This window comes from Lepidothrix coronata, unplaced genomic scaffold (genome assembly GCF_001604755.1).
Source record: "Lepidothrix coronata isolate B3197 unplaced genomic scaffold, Lepidothrix_coronata-1.0 Scaffold29, whole genome shotgun sequence".
NCBI lineage: Eukaryota > Metazoa > Chordata > Aves > Passeriformes > Pipridae > Lepidothrix > Lepidothrix coronata.
The window spans coordinates 4,825,001-4,847,807 of NW_016690209.1; the positions used below are offsets into that span (position 1 = coordinate 4,825,001).

The 22,807-nt window shown below is 48.9% G+C and overlaps 1 protein-coding gene across 1 annotated transcript in view; it reads right to left on the reverse strand.

Annotated features, from left to right (window-relative positions):
- Positions 1–5,149: 5,149 nt before the first annotated feature.
- P3H2 (prolyl 3-hydroxylase 2) overlaps positions 5,150–22,807 on the reverse strand; it is a 66,530-nt gene continuing 48,872 nt past the window's right edge. The window contains exons 2-15 of the mRNA XM_017810854.1: positions 22,567–22,713; positions 21,419–21,608; positions 18,579–18,710; positions 17,282–17,424; positions 15,753–15,842; positions 15,221–15,261; positions 14,633–14,727; positions 11,688–11,815; positions 11,007–11,102; positions 10,764–10,914; positions 10,122–10,239; positions 9,570–9,645; positions 8,495–8,635; positions 5,150–7,464 (exon numbers count right to left, since the gene is read on the reverse strand). Of these exons, the coding sequence (XP_017666343.1) occupies positions 7,372–7,464; positions 8,495–8,635; positions 9,570–9,645; positions 10,122–10,239; positions 10,764–10,914; positions 11,007–11,102; positions 11,688–11,815; positions 14,633–14,727; positions 15,221–15,261; positions 15,753–15,842; positions 17,282–17,424; positions 18,579–18,710; positions 21,419–21,608; positions 22,567–22,713 (1,641 nt within the window). The 3' untranslated portion in view covers positions 5,150–7,371. The remainder of the gene's footprint in view (positions 7,465–8,494; positions 8,636–9,569; positions 9,646–10,121; positions 10,240–10,763; positions 10,915–11,006; positions 11,103–11,687; positions 11,816–14,632; positions 14,728–15,220; positions 15,262–15,752; positions 15,843–17,281; positions 17,425–18,578; positions 18,711–21,418; positions 21,609–22,566; positions 22,714–22,807) is intronic.

A 22,807-nucleotide genomic window follows, 5' to 3' on the forward strand; every position in this document is an offset into this window, starting at 1 on the left:
CACATAAGGTGTCGAAATAAAAGGAGATGAACAAACAACCCCCAGGTGCCTGGGGGCTGCAAACTGGTTTTAAGATGCTGGTGGGTTGTTTTTCCTGTGTGGTGGTGGGAGCAGACCCCCACAACCACCCCATCACTGGATAAGTGGCCCCCATAGCACTTGGCTACCCCTGGGACATGGGCACATGTTGATTTGGCTCCATGAGAAGATCTTCATGCAGAAAAGCATGTCACCACAGATGATTTTTATGGGTATCCTGGCATGGGACAATGCAGCCAGTGACTAACAACATGGTGAAGGGGACATCAGGCTCAGCTATCACCTCAGATGTGCCCAGCAGTTTCAGGGAGCCTTGCAAGGATAAGCCTGGTGCCAAGGTGCCCCACTGCAGCTGGAGCCTCTGCCCTGGATAGGCACTCTTGGCCCAGGCATGTTTGATTACTGTGACTAATGAGTCTTTAGAATATGGGGGGGGGGACTGTTCAGTGGTTTTCCAGTCAAAACTCCCCTACTTAGAGCTATGAGCACTCAGAGGTGGCTCTGAGTTTGCCATGAACAGACCTTGTCATTGGTGCAATAAAGATTTTTGCAAAATTTGTGAGGGGGTTCATGTTCCCCCCTCTATGAGGAAGATCATAACACAGCTTCTTCTTCACCTTTGCTGTGGTCCAGTTACAGCACCATGAGCAATTGGGAGATGCTTTGCAGGGCATTCACAAACTTCTTCACAGCTTCTGCCTCAATCCAGTCAAATTAACCACTCTCATTGCTTGCACTGGGGCTGCCCAAGGCACATCGGTGGAAAGTGATGGCCTCATATCTCACTAAAAAAACCCCAGGGACCAGCCTTTAACCTGGTGCTTTCAGCCGACACGGGGTGCAGAAGTGCTGCAAGGAGGGGATGGTGATGCCGGGCTGCACTGAGATATCAGCCACACTCCCGGCCCTGCTGGGAGCAGAAGGGCCGGTCCGATGCAATGTGTTACCCCTGAACTTGGGACCAAAACCACCCCAAGACCATTGCAAAAAAGCCATGTGTGATAAAAGGGTATTTTTTCCCAGTGTTTTTCCCCGTGTGCCTCAGCTGTTGGGCTCGCATGCAAGGCCGTGAGGGAGCTGCTTATCGGCTCAGCCCATCGTGGCAGCACACTGACGGTGCCGCTGCCCATCTCTGCTCTTAATCTCATTACAAATAAAGGAGGGGTAAAAGCTAAACTGAGCTCATATATTAATTCCCTTGCCCTGCCCTGCTCAGCTTCAGGAAATACCTACTAGAATTGCCAATCTCGTTATCCAAACCATCCCTGGAAACGATCATTAGCTGCCTTGCTCCTTTGCCAAGCGCGTCCCCTCGCCATCCTGGCTCCGTCTTGCCCACAGGGCCCCCACGGTGCCTGCTCGTGCCAAGGCATGCACTGCAGCCACCTGCACCTCCCACCTGACCACTGCCGAACCCCTTCCCCTGAAGTTCACCAGTGCTCTCACCCAGAAATAAGGTGAGGGTGGCCAGGCAGCCCTCCGAGTCACCCTGTTTTGCTTTGTCAAGTTTCTGTAGCGTGCCGGACTTATTTTTGGTGGGGTTGGATGGTGGCCAGGAGGTTGGAATATGTTGACCTTTATGACTTTTTTTTTTTTTTTTGTGCATAACAAAGTTTTGTTAAATGAGAAGGAAACAAACTCAGTGCCAGCTTTCACCATGTGTTTAAAACAAGATAAAAGTAATCCTGGGCGGGCCATGGTATCCACTAGACCTGTGGAGACAGTAATTTCCACTGGGGAAAAACAGACAGGTGACCCACGCACACTACGCTGTGCTCCAGGAAGATACTGGGAGGCCCTGTTGCTCTCAGTGGCATCTATTGCACCTGTCCATGTGGATCCTGAGGCTCAAAGTGAAGACAGGGCTGTGCTTGGGGTGAACAACAACATGGAATCTGGCCCTGTGCATGGCTACGCTCCACTGGTTCTGGTGCTGTCGCTGGCACCAAGGCATCTGATACACAGGACCTGGGTGCCTGCTGTGGAAATGGAGTGATGGGAGGAGAAGCACACACATATATGTGCCCATCCACACCTGGCAAAGAGCACAGTGTTGTGGGACCTGGCCAGAGCCATACCCCAATGCACAGACAAGCAGGAACATTTCCCAAGGAAAAGGTGGCTCTTATAGCGGGGTGTGGGCAGAGGAGCAGTTGTGGAAACAAAAGACATACATACTTCTTCCCTTTTTTAATATAGTTCTTCCCCAAAGCAGGACTAGCCCATTTTTATCTCACTGCCAGCTGTTTTGTTCTTTTTTCCCCCAGGCTGGGCAAGGGTGTGGACAGGAGGAAACAACTCTATTTTTTTTAATGACAGTTTTTTAATGGGAAGATGTTCTGCCGCCTGTGAGTGCTCGGTTTGGCTCTGCCCAGGTTTAAGCAGGAGGGATGAGCAGTGCTCAGTGCAAACTCCATCTCCTTCCTTTGCCCACATCTTCTCCCTGGCCAAGTTGCTGCAGCTTGCAGGCAGCCAGCAGCCATAATGCAAAGCTGACAGACCAGTGCAGGCTCTGCTCCCACCCATGACCGCAGTGCCTCCGAGGTGGGGACATCCTTGCTCAGGGGCTGGTCAGCCTTACCTAGAGAAATCGGTTGGGATGGTGCCACCCAAATTGTCCACCACCAGGTCAGAAAACAAGCAGCAGAGTGGAGACAAAGCAGGAGGGATGCAGCTGCGGGGTGGGATGGAGTGGCAGCAGAAGAGGTTTTCAGCCAGGCTGATTGCTTGCAGAGCTTGTGGCTGGGGCTCCAAGGTGATCAAAGCTGCTATATTTTGCTATGTCAGTCTAGAGGCTGGGAAATAAAGTTGACACACAAAGGGGCCCAACTGCACGATGTTTTATAATTTATCATGCTCCACCTTGGAAATAACAGAGATTAGTCATCATCCAGTGGAGTTGTTGGAGACTGCCTTATCCACATGGCCCAAAGCCTTCACAATATTGGTGAGGTTCAGTGGCTTAAAATTAATGCCTTAGAAAGTCTCTCAGGCTAATGCCTATGGAATGTCCAGGTTTGATTAGATTGTAGCCACCGGACATAAAAAGCTTTAGGTATTTCAGTCTTGATTACAGATTGAGGAATTTGTAAATACCCACAAGTTTTATTTTCAGGTGAGGTTTCAGGGGTGAGCTTTTGGCTGGAGGGAAGCTTTCAGCAGCCACTTGCAGTAAGGTATTTAAAGCCCAAAGGGGCTCAGCCTCATACTTTCTGCTGGCCTCTATTGGAGGGTTTTTTTCTTGTTTCCATACACCTACCCTCTGCATGCGGCATCAGGTGCCTTGCTGGGCTATCATGACCCCTGCTAGACATTGCTGCCCACACCTTGGTGCCTTCACTGCCACTGGCTCTTCAGTCTGTTGCTGCATCCCTGACTGCAAAGTGCAATGATTCACCTTCTCCTTAATGAAGGCATCATTTCATCTTTATTTTCCTGAAATATTACTGACTTCCCTGTGCTGAGACATGCCTTGTGGTACAGAGCAGGCTCCTCCAGTGCCCCCACAACCCACAGCATCAGCCTTGTGCGAGGGGCAACTAAACTTGGCTTGAGCCCACTTGAACATCAAAACAAAAGCAAAGCTCCTTGCTAGTAAAGATTCCCTAGCATTGAGTAACACCATGCAGGGCTTTGCACTCAAAATCATGTCCGCACCCAAACACGCACAAACACACAAAACCATGTCAGTTGTTGTTTTAAATACTTTTAAATTCCATTATGTTTCCTTCATGAGTTGTTTTCTTTTTTTTTTTTTTCTCGTTGACTGTCATAAATCAACCCTGCTAATCCCACTCTACAGATATTATTATTAGGAAGGGCATGGCAGAGTGAACAAGGAACTAAGGCATGGTTCAACCATCTCCTTCTCCAAACGGCTCCTATTGCTGGTGATAAAACTGGGAAATGTATAACAAATGGTCAACACCTAAGTGGGTTGTGCCTCTCTTTGGTGGCCAAGCCTTGGCCAGAGTAGCTCAGAGCTGGCCTGGGAGCCCTGAAGTGTGCTCTGAAATGCACATCAGCTTTGTGCTCAGTGGTGTGACTACAGACACTGCCTCCCTGGGGAGCTGCTTAATGCTGGTGCTTTGGGAAGCAGCAGTTATCAGACTGGCAGGGCAAGAGAGGAATAACAACGTGAACCAATGTAGCAGGAAGCAAAAATGTAAGTGCATCAGGTTGTCCCTGGGGCATATTTGACCAAGGAGGAGTGTTATACATTCAGTACTGTTGTCAGCTTTCTTTTTCGAAGGATACAGGTGCCCTGCAGGCACTCTGAACGTGACCCTGACAGCTCTAGCACATGCCAGGCCCCTACATCAAATCTCAAAGTTGAAACACATTTCTCAGAGGCCAAGCCACCTTGGTGACAACCTCCCACTTGGATACAAAAGAGACCCAAAAACCTACATTGTATTTTGGTGTGTGTCTCAAAGAGCTCTGGGACTTGCTCCTGTGAGCCAATAAACAGTGTGCCAACAAACCTGGCACCCACCTCTGCTGTTGCAGCAGAAATACAAATTCACTTCTGAGCTAGACTTTGCCAGAGCAGAGAGCTGAAAAAAAACCAAACTGTAAAAGTACCTTTGACTCACCACATTCCTGTTTTTTGGCTTCAGCCCGGCACAGGCCACCAGCAGGTCCCATCAGCAAAGCAGTGTGGCGAGCAGCAGGGCCCAGGCAGCCTTCTCCCTTCTTGGGAAATTGTTTGCAATTGAGTCCCAAAATGTTGCATCCTTCTGAGGCTGCTCCACACTTCTGCACCAAGGGCGTTTCACCCCAAGTGTCTGTCATGCCCTGTACACCCCAGCAGAGCACAGGGGCTGCAACTCTCTCTTCCCGCTCACCAAATGACCTGAAGCATGTCAGTGGTATGAAAGTTACTGCACAGCTGGATACAGAGCAATGGAGATGGACAGGCAGCCAAAAGCACATACACATTTAATCCTGTCCACACTGGTGTCTCTGACACTCCTCCAGCATGGGAGGGGTGAGGGGTGCTCTAAGGTCTGGGGCAGGAAACCCCAAAGGGACAGGTACCATCATGAGGCAGACCCCAAATTCCTCAGTCTCTCCTTCTAATAACTGACTAAAGAAAGACAAAGACAGGTCCAGATGTGTTTAGTTTATTTCCTCTGGATTTAGACACAGCTCTGGCTAACCACCACAGCAGCAAACCAACCACGACCGGTGCCAGCCCCACCACCTCCTCACAGGAAGACCAGCTGGTGTGATCCCTGGAGCCCTGGGAGGGCTGGGGCTGCACTGAGGAGGCAGCTCTGCAGGATGCACTTGGGCAGACGTGGTTGTTGGGGGATGGCAGACCCACACAGAAGGTGCAGCACGTAGGAGTCAAGCCTTGGATGCAATAGCGTAGTGCAGATGGAGGGACAACAAAACGGGTGTCAGCTCTCCAAACTGACAGCTGCCCTCCCCTTCCTCCCCCCAGCTTCTCCTCTGGCTATTTTGAAAAGGGGGAGTGGGTTAAGCTTTTACAGAAGAGTCTCTTTAGCAGGGAAGGGTCTCTGAAGGCAGAGATCTATGGGCAGTTCTTTGAGGAGCCAACATGATCAATCTTTTCAACAGTCTATGATGAAGGGAGATAATCTCAAAGAAACAAACCATGCTGGTAACTCAGAAACACCCAGAGCTTTGTCCTCTGCAGATTCAGCATCGGAGGAGGTGCAGCAAATGACTCTTCCAGCATTTTCTAGATGGTAATGGTGCCCTCTTCATAGTCTGGGCATTTGTTTTTCCAGATACACTGAGCTCCCCTCTGTCTTGCCCAGGACGAGCTTTTAAGGAGGTCTCTACAGAAGGACCATCTTCTCTACAGCCTTGCAGCCTGAGAATGGATGGGAAGAGGGTGCTTCTGAGTCTGGAAGCTTTGAATAGGCAAAAGCTGCAGGAGCAAAGAGAAAAGACAATTCTCTATTGCAGATTTTAAGTCCTGGGAATGTCAAAGCTGGCAGAGGGAAGCAGAAAAGGACTGAGAAAGTGCCAATGCAGCAGGGAGCTGAGCAAAGTTGCTCAAGGATGAGAACTCCAGCAAAGATCCCTGCAGTGTTTTCTGGAGACATTGAATTCTTGCAGTAAATTCAGCAGTAAAGATTGCTGCAACCTTCCTTTTAGGAAGTAGCACCAGAAGCAGCTGTTGGATCAAAATAAAAGCTGTCCCTATGTCTGGGACATGGGCAATTCTGTGACTCAATGCTTGTTCTGATTGAGATAGAGGCCGCTCTGATCCCCCACACAGGAGTAAATGTAATGGTTGGAGAGGGATGATTTACTGGCTTAGCAGCAGTTACTTGCCTAGTAAATCTCCTGTGATAGGTGACAAGTGCTTTCATTGCAACACCCTCTCGGAACTACTCTGAGCAAATAGATGCTACCATACCATGGACATCTGCTGCTTCTGCACCGTCAGGATGGGAGGATGCAGGCAGGACATCCAGAGTACAGAGCTGCATCGTGATCAACCAACATCATGGCACTGTAATTTCCTAAGCCTTTCAGCTTCTTTCCAACATGGACCTGGAAATTATGGGGTTTACTATGAACTTAGGGGTTTACCAGCAGCAGACTGGGCTGGCAGCTCAAAGGATGCAGTGTGAAGCAGCTTCCTTCATGCTTACCAGGCCATTAGCCTTCCCAAGAGAAGGGACTGAACATGAGCACCAGACCCTGTTTCACCAGAATCAACTGCAAATCACATCCCTTCATGCCTGTGCACAGCTCATGCTCCTGCTCAGTAGCTGATTTCTGGAAGGTCTGCTCAGAATTAATGCCCAAACACCAGCTTTGCATGGCTACCAAGGTATATGCATTTTGCTAGGACTTGGGCCTTCCCTTGTTTTTCCCCCCTAAAAAGCATATTTCAAATGGTGAAGAACAGCCATTACTGATTTGTGCTCCAGTTTTCACAAAGCAGCACTGCCCAGGTCTTCAGCCAGCGCTTAGCAGGAGCAGGAAGACTGGTCCATTAGCACACCTGAGTCATTTCTCTAGCAGATGCTAAAGAGAAGCAGCTATTTTTGGTTGAAGGAGAAAAAAAAATAGGTCCTCCAAGGGGGTACACTGGGCCTGAATGAGTCCTGAGAAGTGCTAGAGAAGAACAGGAAAGGCTGAAGGCAGAGTCAGCCCCAGCAGGACGTGCTGGTACAAGGATGAGGGTCCCAGCAAAAGCTGTGCTAAACACAGAAGAGGCACTCTTGAAACTCCACAATCACATTAACCTGTTAATTTATACAGTGTCTCTTTACAAAAATAGAAGGGTTCTAATAAGATTAACAATATTAAATAAATATTTAATAAAAAAGTCTTTGGTCTAGTTCATAGCTCATCCTTTGGGTTTATGTTCATTTCACTGGGTCCTAGATGCTCCTGGTCCAACATCGTGATCACTTCGTCTGCCTGGATTCGCTCCTGCAAGAGTAGAAGGGGAGAAATGGTAACAGCAGAGCTTCAGTGCCTGCTCTCAGCTAATTCAGTGTGGCTCAGCCTGCTGGGAGGACACACAGCAAGGATTTCACTCCAGAACCAGCAGCATATTGAGAGGATGGGGAACCTGAACTGGGAATTTGCTGGGCAAAATTAATCAAATCCCTTTCTACCTCAATACCTAATTCCCTCCTCCCTTCAGGACTGCACTAGCTGGGGCAGAGCTGATGTACTGCAGCTTCCCATCACACTCCACTGGCAGCCACAGCATACCCTCCTCCTGTCCCCTCAGCATGATTTCAAGCCCCCTGGACAGGGCTGATCTCCCACCATACAGGCAACAAGCACAGCAGATTTACCACTAGCACAAAAAAGCTGAGAGACATTAAAGTACATGATTGAAAATAAGCTTTTCCCAAAACCTCACAGCCCACCTGCATCACAAGGCAAAGGCATCAGGGGTTTGCACTCTCCCTGCATTTAGTTTTGCTTGGTCTTGTGTCTTTTGTTCTTGTAGATCAGAATTGATACCAAAGGGAGGTAGGGACTGGTACATCAGCCTTTTAAAACAGAATCTGGAGGGTGCCTGGTGAAAGGCATCACAGCCCAGATTTTCCAAGGCATCTTGGGTGCCCAGACCCACAGACTTCAGGTTGACAAAACGTCTTTGCAGACTTAGCAGCAGCGACACACCACTGAGCTGTGGATGGCTCTGGAGGAGTTCCCCAACCATCAGGCTATTACCACTAGGTGTCAGAAATGGCCAGCCCAGCCCTGCACAGAGCACTTCCACACCTCACTCAGCACCCCAGCCAGCACTGCACAGGGCAATGGGTGCCCAGGAGCATGACTGGCAGGAAAAAACAGTCCTGGGGATAGCAGCTCATATGGTGGGAATGCTGCTGTGGGGGTGTAGTGGGGGGAAAACACATGTGCTGGAGAATAAGATGGCCCTGGTTCCTGTGGGATGGTGGGTACCCCCCTACTCCCCTCAAATCATGATGGAAGGACTCACCAGCTCTCTGTAGAGAGGGTCCAAGGTGAACCAGAGAGCCACAGCGCATCTCTGGCCTTTGGTGACTGCCTTCACCCCGTGGGGGTTCTCGCCGCCCGATGAGAAGCTGATCATTCGCCCACACTTGGGCTTGATGGAGGCCTGTGGGAAACAGGCAAAACCAGGGTAGCAAGGAGCAGCACAGATTGGCTGTGGCTGGTCTCACCGTGGTCCAGGGCCTGGGATGTTACTGGGCATCTCTCTGTGTCGCCCCAGGACCTGGTGAGCTGCTCTGGAGGACATGTAGAGCTCTGGGCATGGCTGAAAAAAATGCGTGGGGTAAATAGGGAGGTGTCAAGCTTGGTCAGGTTGTGCAGACATCAAGCAGAAAGGACATGGAGTCCTTGCAAAGCCTACAGGTGACCACCTAGAGGAGAATGGGGCCATGGCATAACTCCAGGGGGGGTCAGGCTAAGCCTGGCACGGCTGTGCAACACCTCTTTCTTCTCTCTGCAGAGTCCACAGGAGGTATCCTGCAGAACCTCAGGGGCAGAAGTGCCAATCAAATCAACCCTCCGGCACTTAGGTAAACACAATCTACTCTCTAGCACCCACCAGACTCCAGAGCACCAGCGTGGTGCCCAGACCTCTGTCCAAGCAAAGAGGGGGTGCCCAGCTTCCCGATGACTCCACACAGAGGTGAGGGCTTGTGCCTGAGCCACATCTCTCTTAGGGTTTTATGTCCACCATTGTGACACACTCTAGCACAAGAGACCTGAGCCAGGCACTGCATCTATATGGAAGCACCACTTCATATTTGGCCATGAGATGGGGTGGAAGCTCAGCAGTCCTCCAGGCAGGGATGACTATCAGCCATCCCTCTGCCCTGCACTGGGATGAAGAGGACCCCTGATCTGTAGGTTTCCTGCTTGGCACAGAAAACCCCTGGAAAGTGAACAGAAGATCTGTGCACTCCTGCCAACATGATTTTTTATGGGCTGTTTGCAAGGTAGGAGCCACAGGCTGCCTGGGGAAGCTCAGAGCCCCTGAGCACGGGCTGCCTCAGAGCAGCATTTGGTCCACAGCACCCCCTTACCGTCACAGTTTTGGCGTCCATCTCGGTGAAAATGAACTCGCCGCCTTCAAAATCCGCGTTCATGTACAAGAGGGCACTGGGGAAGGAAGCAGGAAACCTCTGTGACAGGAGCAGTGGGGAGGGCTCAAGGCTGACCCTCGCCTCCAGGACAGATCCCACATTGCTCCATCAAGACATGTGGGGGGGTCACCCAAGCTGCTCTGATTTCAGGGACACAGCTGAGAACCAGCAGAACTCTCCTTGGGTAGGGAGCAATTCTCAAAACATCCCCTGGATCCCACCAACTCTCACCCTCCTGTTTTGCACCAAAAACATCTGACAGACACACAGTCCTGTGGGCCACAGCTGGGATCTCCCAACACTAAAATATCACAGAGCCGTTATAAGTAAACCATGGCATCAAGCTTAGCCACAATGCTTTCTGGCACCATAAACTACCTGCTGGATCTCACTTCTACCATGGCTGGGATGTACCAGCTTTAACCTTGTGAAGCAAGATGCCATGACTTGGGGAGGGTTCCTGGGTGCAGATCTCCCTTCCTTCCTTCTTACCTGTAATCCCGAAAGGTGTAGGCAGGAGGCTCCTTCCAGCACTCATTGGCTTCAGGGTCCAAAAGGCAGTTGTCAGCATGGATGGGGTGGCTCAGGTCATTCCTCCTCTCCTGCTGGCCTAGGCAGGACCATGTGGAGGAAGGGGGAAGGGGAAAGGGTGGATGAGATGGAAATGCCATGCTCTGTGAGGTCCATCATGGGGTGGGAGCCTGCCCCATCCCCACTCTGGGTGGTGTTCACAGATGAGAGGAGAAAAGCAAAGGCTGGGGAGAAAAGGCAACATCTGAGGACTCAGATCTGCACAGCTCTGCTTGTTCCTTACTGCAGGGAAGCAAAATGGAGAACTGTGCGTGGGGTGGAAAGGAGAAGGGACAGCAAGAGGGGGCAAGAGAAGAGGGAGGAGAAAACAGGAAGAGCTGCAGACATGAAAACCAAGAGACATCCCAGAAATTAGTGTCTTTGGGAGAGCAGTGCCCACCCTTTGCTGCTGTGGGGATGGTGACTTTGCCCAACCCTTGGCCACTAGTTCAAGCATCATGCAAAGCACAGTTAATCTCAGGCCTGGGATTTCCACCCATAAACCAGGGATAAACCCCTCCCTTCCCCCAGCCCTGCCCTGCCTCTGGCCCCTCGAGCCCTCACCGGAGAGGGCAGTGCGGCACACCAGGTGTGTGTAGGAGAAGTAGAGCGTGGAGTTCAGCATGAAGTAGGACTCGACGATCCTGCGAGCCTTCTCGCTGATGTCGTAGAAAAGCCGGGCACTCTTCAGCGGGACGCGGCCCTCGTAGCCATACTGGGCAAGGAGAAGGGGCAACAGAGGTCAGTGTCATGTGCCCACCGGGAGGGACCACACAGGAGAGGAAGAGGAGGAGGAGGGAGCTCTACCTTGAGGGCTTTGAGTACGGTGGCTCCTTCAAATCTCTCATTTGGGGTGTGGGGGGAGGTTTTGCCCCTGTAACCATCTCCAGCCAACATGATCCCCTGAAAGACATGAATACACAACTGGTCAACTGGTTCATCAGGAGAGGGGGAGCTGCAGTAGAAGCACCTGACACCCTCTTCCCCAAATTCCCCAGGGCTGCATTCACAGGGACAGATGAGTCTGGTGGGAAGGTGCTGCAGCTCTCTATGAACATGGATTATGGATATCAGCCACCCACTCCTGACTGGAGATGTTCAGGCACCCTCAGTCCCTTCCCAAACTCAGTTAATTGTGAATGAGAAGGCTCAACCAGACTTGTGGATGAGCATCCTCTGGGATTGTGTGAAATGTGGGGCAATGAGCTCTTTCTACACAGGCTCCGTCTTGCAGCATGTTTCTAGGAACAGCCTGAGATGGAGCAGCAGCTCCTGTGCTGCAGTTATGGGTGTGCTATGGGGATAAGTATCTGCCTGCTCTTCACAGGCATCCTGGCATCAGTTGCAACACTCAAGAGCGAGGTATGAACCCAGAACCTCTCCAAGGGCTGGTCACACATTCAGCTATCACAAACCTGACGCTGGGGAGAGCATCAGGCACTCAGCCCAGGTGGCAGCCATGTCCCCCCAGGGGCATTGCCAACTCACACTGGCCACCCTGTGCAGCTCCCGGCACTGCTCCTCTGAGATGACATTGTCCAGGAGCACTCGCTGGGTGCCATTCAGCTGCTGTGAGTTGTAGACAAACTTCACATCGTTGTAGAGAAGTGGGCCCCCTGATGAGAGACACAAAACAACCCTGCTGAACATGCCCTGGCCTTGTTGACATCTTGTACCACGACTGAGGGCCAGCTGAAATGACCCAGGTGTGCAGCCAGGGAAAGAGCTTCACAGCTTCACAGCAAGAGTTTGGCATCCCATCAGCAACAAAAGAAACAGAAACAATGGGAACACTCAGAGATGAAATCAATCTGCTGCAAGAACATCAGCATTTTCCACCTCCTCATCAGCTGCCTTGCAAACACAGGGACCACAGCCTGAAAATGCCAGAACCTGATGGGACACAAGGAGAGACCTGGACAGTGGCTAACTTGGCCCTCCTGCCCAGTTGCCAACATCATCAGAGGCCATAAGTTTCCATTGGACTCGAGCTGTGTGGATCTTGCTGGCTTGGCATGCAAAGCCACTCTCTGCAATTGTCATCAGTGGGTTTTTTGTCATTTACACACACAGAAAGCCTCACGAGTGCTGAGCTTGCTCTCCTCCAAAGAAGGGGGCTGGCAGTGGGTGAGCCAGAGGAGTCTGAGGACAATCCTCCACTGAGGGAAAGGAGCTGCCCTGGCTGTCCCTGCCATCCCTCACATCCTGCCTCCGAGGTGCCTCCTTCTGCCTGCCAGTAGCCAATGGCTTGGCTGCATTTTGGGGGTCCAGGTAACATCCCTGGAATGGGAATATAGCAGTGGCTGGGCTTTCACACTGCTGAGCTCCCACCTGGTATGGGGCAACTAAGCCTTACCACATGCTGAGCAAACGGGCAAGGAGAAGACAGAGATTAGCTTTTTACCAGAGGTTTTGCTCAATCCCCATCAAATTCTACTGATCAAAAAACCAGGGCAAAGCCTCTAAATCACCTCTAAATTTTATGAAGCTTCGTCCCTGCATCTCCTCGAAGAGAGAAAATGAAATAAATGGTAACAATAAAAGCGTAAACCAGATTTTTCTCCAGGAGGAAGGTGAAATGCACCTAAGCTGTGAGGAAAATTATGCCGTCACAGAGAGGCAATGAAACAGAGGAAACAGAGCCAATGAGCTCCTCTCTCACCACTTGGTACAAAGAAACTTCTCTGTGACACTGCTTTAATAATCTCTACTTTTCCTGTCTATTGAGGCACACTGTGTTTTTGGAAGGTCTCCTCAGTCTATGGAGGACACATAACCCCCACAGAGCCCTGCCACTATCCCAGTTTATTTCTGAAGAGTTAGGTTTCTTGGAAATGGAGAAGATGGGATGTTTCTGATGTTCACTGTGCTGATCTTGTTGCTTGATAATAACATTTATTGCAAATGCAGCTGGATCAGAAACAGGACTCTCAAATCCAAACTCCTGGCACACACACTCCAACTCAGGCCTGAGTTTTCCAGCTCAGATGTTGCTCTTCCCCAGCCATAGGCACATGAGGGATGGAAGGCATCACTGACCACTTCCACTATTTCTTCTGTTTATCACAGGAAACTAGCAGAGGTGGCCCTGTGCTGTGAACACCTTGTCTCATACCAGTAGCACACTCCTGCCTGCCTTCACTGACCCCACGCCCTCTAAGGACTAACAGAGACCTGTTTCCTGTGCCTGTGCTCTGTGAAAAACACCCCAAAGAAACTGGGGAATTTTTTTTGACTTTTGGGAGTGAAGGAATTGGCAGAAAGGAAGAAGGGGGGAAGGGAAGAAGTACAGAAGAGTACAAAATTATAATGGACTTTTCTCTTTTGGCCTATTCTTTTTTCAAGTGAAAAGAGAGAAAGAAAAAAAGGCAACACAGAAAGGCAGCAGCTGGATGGACAAAAATCCCATTTTCTTTTTGAAAATGGTTTCAGTTCTCTTTGTAAACAAAAACATTCTGCAAGTAAACCAGAATAAAAACACAGAAGAAAAAACAGAAAGAAGCACTCTGAAATTACTTGGTTATAGAGGGCGACCAGGCCAACAAATATAATTCAACCAGCTCTTGGCTTATGCAAGCTGTTTGGGATCTTCCTGTGGTATTCACCTACTTTATGTATGGCTAGAGAAGGGATAACCATACTCTGAACACAACACTGAGCAGCTGGAGACAACTTGGGCTGGGGAAAGCTGTGAAATTCCCAAAAAAGCAAAACCATCTATTGCATTACAGGGAGGTTTAATTGCCTGCTGCTGTGTAGCTGGCTCACTGGAGACACAAGACACCTCTTGGCTTGAGACCCCACTGTTTTGCAGCAAGAAGCCTGCTTTGGTGCTTGGCTACAATATTGTTATTCAAAATTGTTATGAGGAAAAAATCTTGTCTTTAGTAGAAGATGTTATGGTATTTTCTGTGGTTGCTGAAAATGTGCTGAAATCAGTTGAATGTCTGCCAACAGGCTTAAAAACAAGTGACTTGATGTAAGCTAAGACATGAAATCATAAACCAGTCTGCAAAGAGAAATGGTTGCTAACATGGTGTGATCCAGCACATTTTGCACAGCATCAGGACTGTTACTTTCAGAATCCATCCTTCTGCAGCCTTGACAATAGGGAAGATGTTTATCTTATAAGCATCTTGAGGCAAGACTACTTGCCACTTTCCCCACGATGAGGAAGACCCAGTCTCCCACCTTCACATCTCAGGGCTCTGTACTGAACAGCTCAGCAGGTGGGAAAAGCAAGACCAAGGGCAGAGCAGTGCTAGTGGGATCCACAAACCCAGAAATGCTGTGGCAGCATTGAAGACTTCTCTGTNAAACAAAACTTCAACCCCCTTAAAGAGGAGTGGCCCTCGTTGCTCAGCAGCCAGCCTTTGCAGTCTGCAGTCTACAGCAATAGGAAAAAATCTCCTGATTTTGTTCATCAGACTTACCCTCCTTCAACTCTCGATCTGGCTTTGGCATGGGTTTCTTTGTCAAGGACAGCCGAGGCCCATCCTCTGGTTCACTGCTGATACTTGATGGGACACTGAGGAGCAAGAGAAAAGAGGAACATCATGACTTTGGCCATGGGTCTCCAGTTCTTGGACTTACGCTTTTGCACCCTTTGCAAACTATCATATGAAAAAAACAGGTAAATCAGTGCTTTGTACAAATGTCACAACTATACAAGTTGAAGCCCTCACTCTGTCCCGTGGCAAACTGCTTTTCTGGTAATGGGAACAGTTTCCACCAGCAAAGCACAGACACCAACAAACCTGAACAGCACCACTTGCCTCAACAATCAAGTTGCCTCTAGACCATTGCTAGTTTTGAGGCACTCAGCTAAAAATAAGGTCCTTGTGGGAATCTTTGCCATGGTAAGGGGCAAAGGGCCCTAATTCAACCATGATGGTGTGCTGGGGTGGATGGGCAGGACCCCCCGAGTGGTAGGCTAGTACCCCATCCATAGGCACTTCCCTTTCACCCCACTGTGTGGAATGGTGAAGCCATGGGCTCAGCTGGGGCAGCTGGTGGCTCACCTGTGCTCATCCTGGCGGGCTCCATACCTGTTCCAGTAGTTCTGTGGGAAAAGAGAGAGGTTGAGCTTCTTAATTTAATGCTCCAGCTAAAGCCAGGGAGCTTCCTGCTCTACCTTGCTCCCAGGAACATCAGCCAGCCTCTCTGGATCCATCCCACATAACTTTGGGCAACTGATTGAGGTAATCAGATTGAAAATGTAACCCCAAACCGAACTGACACAGTAAGATGAGTTCACAGGGAGTTCAACTTGCCCAGCTTTCTCTGTCTCGACCCATCACCATGGCAGTGACTGAAACTCAGCCAGACATCATGGCAGGACAGGTGGACTAAGCTGCATCTCTATCTCTTTCACCCCAGAACAGCTGCCACCCTTTCTTTGCCATCACCATTTTCCCACAGGGAACAAACCAAGCCAAGACCCAGCTTCTGAGTCACTACACAGGACTGGCTTTATAGGAGAGAGGAGAGGGGAAGCTAGTCCTGTAGCTGTGAACTCCTAAAGGTCCTGGGCACAGAACACCCAGGCATTACCGGCTCTGTGTAGGCGTATCCAAGGCCGGCCGCAGCCACCTGCAAGAGGTGTGACTCCAGCTTATGGCGCTGCAGGAGTGTTTTTGCTTCCTGAAAAGAAAAGGAAAAGGGGAGTAGTTGCACATGCAGCTTTCATAAGACACAGACAATGCACCTCTGCTTTAGAGGGGTTTGGTTTTCATGCCACACTGCAGACTCCTGTGGGGTAAGGGACGCTTGGAGTAACCCCGGGCACGGGGCTGAGCTGCTCAGTACATTACAGAAGGGATATTCAGCAACTCATTTGAGAAGTCTGAATCCCTAAAATACATGCCCATAGCTGGCAGAGAGTGCTGAGCACCTTGGAGAACATCCAAATATCTGGGCAAAAGGCTGGCCAGAGAAGCCCCAGCTGCAGAAGAGGGTCAGGTTCAGGCTGGTGGGACAGGGACCCCGGCTGGGCGGTGCCGTGGGTCCCCATGTGCAATGCAGAGCTCAGGGCCTGGCTGCGGGTGGGTTACAGCAGCACAGCCTGGAACACACTCAGGGCGCTTGGATGAGGACCACAAAGCACAGCCAGCTGGAAATTGTCCATCAGAGGGCTTTATTTTGAATGAAAAATTTGTAAATAAAACACTGGGGTTTCTCCTAGAAAATGACTTTGCAAAGCAAAAATCACATTTTTTTAACAGAAAAATTCAAATTACTGGAAATAATTAAATGTTTTTGTCAATGTTTTTTCCTGGATTTATTTTGTGAGGAAAAACAATAATTATTCTTGTTTTCCTTTTTGTCATTTCCCTTTTCTTTTTTAGCATTTTACCAAATTAACCTTGATTTGCCTGGAAATCAAAGAATACCCGAGAGAATGGAAAAAATAATTCCTGCCTACCCTCTACTTATGGTGCAAGGGAAATGAGCCTCAGAAGGGCTGTGATGGTATGGGAAGAACTTCTGCATCGTGAGAAAGGCAGCCGCATGGCCACAGATAAAGGCTGCCTGGACCGGAGAGGAAGCCTGTCCTGCTGGGTAACAACACACACTGTTTGGTTTTTTGACCCCAGCCTAATCCTGTGATAGCAAAGCTACTCCCCACAGAACAGGCTGAGCCCTGAACTCCAAGCTGAAGGACTTGAGAGTAACACTGGCATCCCAGTCTCCCCTTGGGAAAATATTTCTCAGTCCCCTCTTAACAGAGGTTGCCCTTTGCTCAGTGCTTCCCTGCATTCCTCCTCCATGTCTCCTCTGGAGCACTGGACAAGATGAGGATTTACATTGTTGAGGTAATTGCTCATCACTCTCCCTGCTCTTGCTTGGCCTTTGCTAAGCTGAAGTCCCCATTTAAAGAAGATCCTGCCCACCAGCTTCTCCCCCGCACCAGTTACTCTGGACTTACACCCTGGCAATTAGCATCACCAGCAAGCCCAGCACTTCCACTTCTGTTTTCAAAGTGGTCCCACTATGGCTAAGATGCCAAGCTGCTTTTATTTTCAACTGATGCTTTTGTTAAAGCCTCCCATGAAGAGCTCTTAGGTGTCACTCACTCTCACCTTTCTGGGTTTGATGGTGTCTGGATCCATTGCACCCTCCAAGAGACCCTCATAATAACCTGCGTTCTCCAAGACATCTTCATCATCAGGGTGGAAGAGGAGGTAGGATTTGGCACACTCCAGGGCTTTTACATAGTCACCAACTGGGAGGCAATACAACAGTAGTCAGGGGGGGCAGAGAGGGGCACAGCCCTACTGGCACTGCCGGGGGCTCACACAGAGCACAGCGGGGCAGAGCCGAGGAGGGCAGTCTGCAGGGAGGGAGGGCACAGCCTGAGCTCCCCACCAGCTGAAGGGGCAGCCCAGCACTCTACAGGACTCTTTTGATGCAACCTTGTCTTAACCACTCCATTTCACCAGCCAGGAAAGTGAGGCACAAAAACAAGACTTCTCTGCCCTCATGCACAGATCAGATGGTATCCAAATTGGATCCAACTGGATGGGCAGGATGTGGATGCTGTCTGGCATCAAACTGCCTCCTATGGGGGGTTTTATCCACCACATTAAACCTCTAACTGGGCAGAGGAATTAAAAAGCCTCTACACCACACACGAAACACTGCTGGCTTCTCCTGCTTTCTTCCCACTGTGTTGATGAATGAAGAACCTTTTATGTTTGAGTAGCAATTCTGACCCTCACACATTCTTCCCTTTTCAGGAAAGAGGCTCTTAGCGCAAGCCTGAGAGAGCAGAAGTCTGCCTACATTTTCTTTTATGAAACAGAACACAATAAAATAGCACACAGAACCACACAACTGGCAGTATTTTATAGCACTGCCAACTCCCGACGTTTTGCCATGCTGCCAACTCCTGCAACTTTACTAGGAATGTTAAAATACTTGGCAATTGGCAAAACTTGGCATCTTGGGATAAGCTTGGGGTAACTCATATATCTGTTACTTATTAACTTAGAAAAAAAAAAGCTATCAGTTCATTTCAGAAAATGTGAAACTTTAAAATCCCTAAAACTTTAATGTCAAAAGGCAAATGAAAGGACCCTAAAAAAGCATGATTTATTTAAAAAATAGAAATTTGAATCTAAAGTCTGAGCTTTTGAAACCTGACTGATGATCTAAAACACCTTTATAAAACTACTTGATTGCATTTCAGTCAACCTGACTTTTGAAGAGACAATGTCCAATGTCCTTTGCTTCCCAACTCTTTCAGACCATGCCACTGCATCACTGTAGCACAGACATCAGGGGGAAATAGCCTTACTTACATATGGAATAATTCAAACTTGTACAAAATGAACAAAACTCAACGAGCACTACAAGGAACAATACAACAGCCTTTACCTCTGTAATAGGCAAACTGCAAGTAGTCGTAATGGAGGGGAAGGAAATTTTCGATGGGTGAGATCCGGCCCGAACGCGTGGCAAGTTCTCGGACACAGTCGTGCTTGCAGGCCAGGACTTGCATGTAGTGATCTGCCAAGAAAAGAGGGGGAAGATGGTCTGAGCTGAGAGAGATGGTGATGGTGCTGAAACAAGGACAGATAGAAGTTAAAACTCCCCCACTGAAGGACATGCAACTCATGCTGCTCTGGTCCAGCAGGTGATTGTGCACCTAGAGAAAGAGCTCAGGCTTCTTCCCAAAGACAGTGGAGAGCTGCAGTCACAATTTTGCCACTCTGTAGAAACGCCTTCCTCCTTCTGTCAACTCTAGAGGGAGCCTGAGCACCTCTTTTGTGTGCTGGGAGCTGCTGCAGGGTGCAGGGACGTGCAGGTGGCAAGTACCTCTTCAACCCCAAGAGCCAAACAAAAGGTGAGGACACCCATAAAACAAGTGGAAGTGTGAAGACAAGGTGGCCATACGTGCTGCCAAATGAAATCCATCTCCAGACTCCTTTCCTTCAGCTCATCTTTAATCCTCTCCTTTCAGCAGCAAGAAAGCTCCTGAGGGCATGGGAAGGTTTAGCTACGAGGGGTTGCTGCAGATTCTCAAGGCACCTGCACCTCCAGTCTGAATGGTCTGAGGTGCAAGTACGAGCAGCAGAAATCCCCATGTTTGCTGCTTCTCAAAGATGAGCTATCTCCCAGGGAATCACAAGCACATGGTAAATATCTGCCATTAGCAAAGTTTCTTAATTGGTGGGAATTCACAATATAGGCATTGTACCAGCTGTACAATTTCAAAGCAAACACTGACATCTGATTCCAGTTTGGAGTCTTTGCTGCAATGTACTTACAAATCTACTTTGCTTGCTCTGTCTCCATGCACCATTAAAAACCTTAAGGAACAAACACAGGCTTGAAAACAACCATGTGTTCAGCTACCAAAGCATTTCTCAGGGCTGCCAAAAAAACAGCCTGAGGAATTTGCAATGAAATCAAGTGGAAACAGTCCCCATTTGCTCTGGACAGGTAGTCTGAGTAGTTATCTGACTTAGCATACACATTCAGAGTATTACATTAAGAAAAGCAAGAAGGGAAAGGACATAAATAATACTGTTGTAATTTAAACCTGAAATAATCAATCTATCACTGAGAAGCACTGCTTTTTCTTGGTACTGTCAAAGTGCAAGCCATATAGACTGGAATCAATTCTCTGAAATGTATCTGCCCCTGGGGTGGGGGGAGAGGTAAGAGTGTTTCAACCTCAAGCAGCAGCACAGCAAATCAGTTTGGGATTGAAAAGAGAAACGACTTTTGAAGAAACCTCAGCTCTTTTTTTGGTGCATAGTGTTCCCACTCCCAGTTGAAACATCCGGGCCTGAGTGCCTGGCACCCAGGAGTGAACTCTGCATTATGCTATCCTGTAAGGAACCACTTAGTTCCTTACAGAAAAGCAGTCACATTACAAATCTTATTTCCTTCTGTGTGCCCTGAATTCCCTGTTTCTTTGGGTACCTGAATGGTCCTGGAGTTTGTTTACCCAGGCATATCTGTTAAAGACACAGTACTTGCAAGGATCATCTGGTTTCTTCTCTCTCCCCAGTGATGTTTTGGGTTAAGGACCACCACATCATGACCATGTCTGTGCTTCAGGGGGGCCAGAACAGAAACATCTCTGCTCACTGGGGCTGCACTCAACTTGCACAGGAACAATTTATCAGAGACCAAAACTTGTCTGAAGAGCAGCAGCTTTCAGTGAGAAGGAAGGTGGGTTTTCTTTGCCAGTGAAGGTTGCTTTCTTGATGTGGCCCCTGTTGCCCTGGTCATGCTCTAAAAGCTGGCATGATCAGCTGACAGTTACGTTAGTACCAAGTCAGCCCTTACAACACTACTTCTATTTTTTGCATGGATAAACAAACCCAACAAAGGCAGCTCCCCATCCGGTATGCTAGTGGTTTCTCATCTTGGTTGTTTCAATTAAATTTCCTGTCTCGACACAAACAGAATTATGTAAACCCAAAAAACAGTCTGAGTGAAGTACTTTCCATACAAGAAGTGAGACTCCAGAGCTTGATGCAACTCCAAGACCATAAGCAGATAAATACGATTTCTGTCACCAAACAAACCTTAATTTATTGCTCTTCCTTCCCTTATGACTAATTAAATGTAATCTCATTTCTACTGAGAATGAACTGTTTTAACTCCCTCTGGCTCAGAGCCACGCATGCAAATATGAAGATTACATAGCAACATTCAATTCTTTCCGGAGATTTCAGTCAAGATCATAATTAGGTGGGCCTCCACTAATGACAAATCCATCCTTTTGGATGGGGAGAAAATCTGTTACGAGCCTTTTTGGCAACTTTCCTGGCCATCTGGAGCATGGCCAAGAGAATTCTGCTACTCTCTTCATACGCTCTCAAAAACAGAAAACATAAACAGAGGCCAGCAACGTCTAGATTCCAGGGAGGTGTGTGAGCCTGTGTACAGGGGGAAATGGAAGCAGTTTATGATAAAGCACCTACATTTCCAGCTCTTACAGAAAGCTGCAAATGCTCCACACATCTGGAAATGCAATTGTTCTAACCGAGCTTCTATTCAGGACCGAAACTAGATGTCCTAGTTCCCTGCTCTCTGAGTTTGCACTTTCTGGACTTCTAAGTGGCTCCTGCAGTGTTACTCACACGGAGCAGTGATGAAAGGGAAGACACTTCACCGAATCCAGCCAAAGGTCCAAACTCGGTAATTAAAAACATTTCAGGGCCAAGGGCAAGAATGCTAAAAATGCAAAAAGATCTCACCTGCAATAGCTTCATAGAGACCAGCCTTATAATCCAGGTACTCATGCTCCTCAAATCTCTGTGGCCCCTCGCACATGATCTGGCAATCTTCATCCTCGGTGTAGTACCCTTTCAACGCGCGCTCCAGAAACTCAATGGCCAGCTCGTACTCCTCCCTGTCGTAGTGCCTCACTCCAGCACTGTAGTCCTCCTGCAGAGTAGGTAGGCAGAACACAAGACCACGAGCTGGCTATGCCGTCTGGGCCACAGCACCCTGCCCTTGCCAACTGCAGATGCTTCTCAAAAGAAGGTGCAAGCGGGCAGGGACAGAACAATCTCCCCAGAGACTTACCAGATGCAACTGGTCGTACCAAACCATTTCTAAGCCATCAATGGACTTTTGGACCACTGGAACCTCAAAAACCTGCCTAAATGCTTTTCTGAACTCCTCCACACTTAGGGAATCATCAATGTCACTGCTAGATTGTACATTATATGAAAAAACATTCATTTTCTTTGTTTTTACCCTCCTACCAAGCAACAAGACTGAATGCCAAGAGAAAAGATGGGTCCTGACCTAGGAAGATCTTTCTTAGAATGGCTCCTAATGAGTACCTCTATTAATTACACCAGCCAGCCACTCCTGCTTCCTTGAGTCTTGTGAAATCAGGAAGTTGGGGGTGGCCCTGGCATTTGTCTTGGGCTTTTGCTTTGGAGAGATGGAAAAAGCTGACGCTCTCCTGCCTGTCACCCTGCACCCTCACCAGCACAGCCACTCATGTGCGTGTATACCCTGCCCAGGTGGCAGAACCCAGGTCAAAAGAAACACACAGGATCCAAGATCTGTCTATCCATGCCCATGGAGGCATCCATCAAAGCTGTCTGCTGGTGCATGTTCACAGCCATGAGCGACCCCAGAGTTGACTGAAGAGAGGGACCAGGCTGGGGATGATCAAACAAAGAGAAGAGTGCCTTGAAAAGGCAGGAGCTGGTTTGTCTGCTTAGGAAAACGCTATAAGGGAGAGTTTGTTTTGCTGTATTGTTTGTCCATTAATGCAGACCTCAGCAAAAATCTCCCCATTCGTAGATGATCCTCTCTTGGCCTCCTAAATCTCTGCTCTCCAGACTGCCTGATACTTAACCTGTGCACCTCTTTAGCTCAGACTCACCATGTGCTGCCTGGCCTCCCGGTCAACCAAGCTGACCTTCCCTGCCGTGGTCTTGTAGTTCTCGATGTCCTGCTGTATCTCCATGTGCTCGGGGTTTGCCATGAAGAAGGTATGAGCTGCATTTGCTGCCTCCTCCAGCTTGTTCAGCTGTAACAAGGTAAGAAAGACCAAGTGAGGTTGATGATGTAGGAAAGTGAACACAGCAGTTTATGCTGCATCCTCTGACACTTGTGTCTCTGAC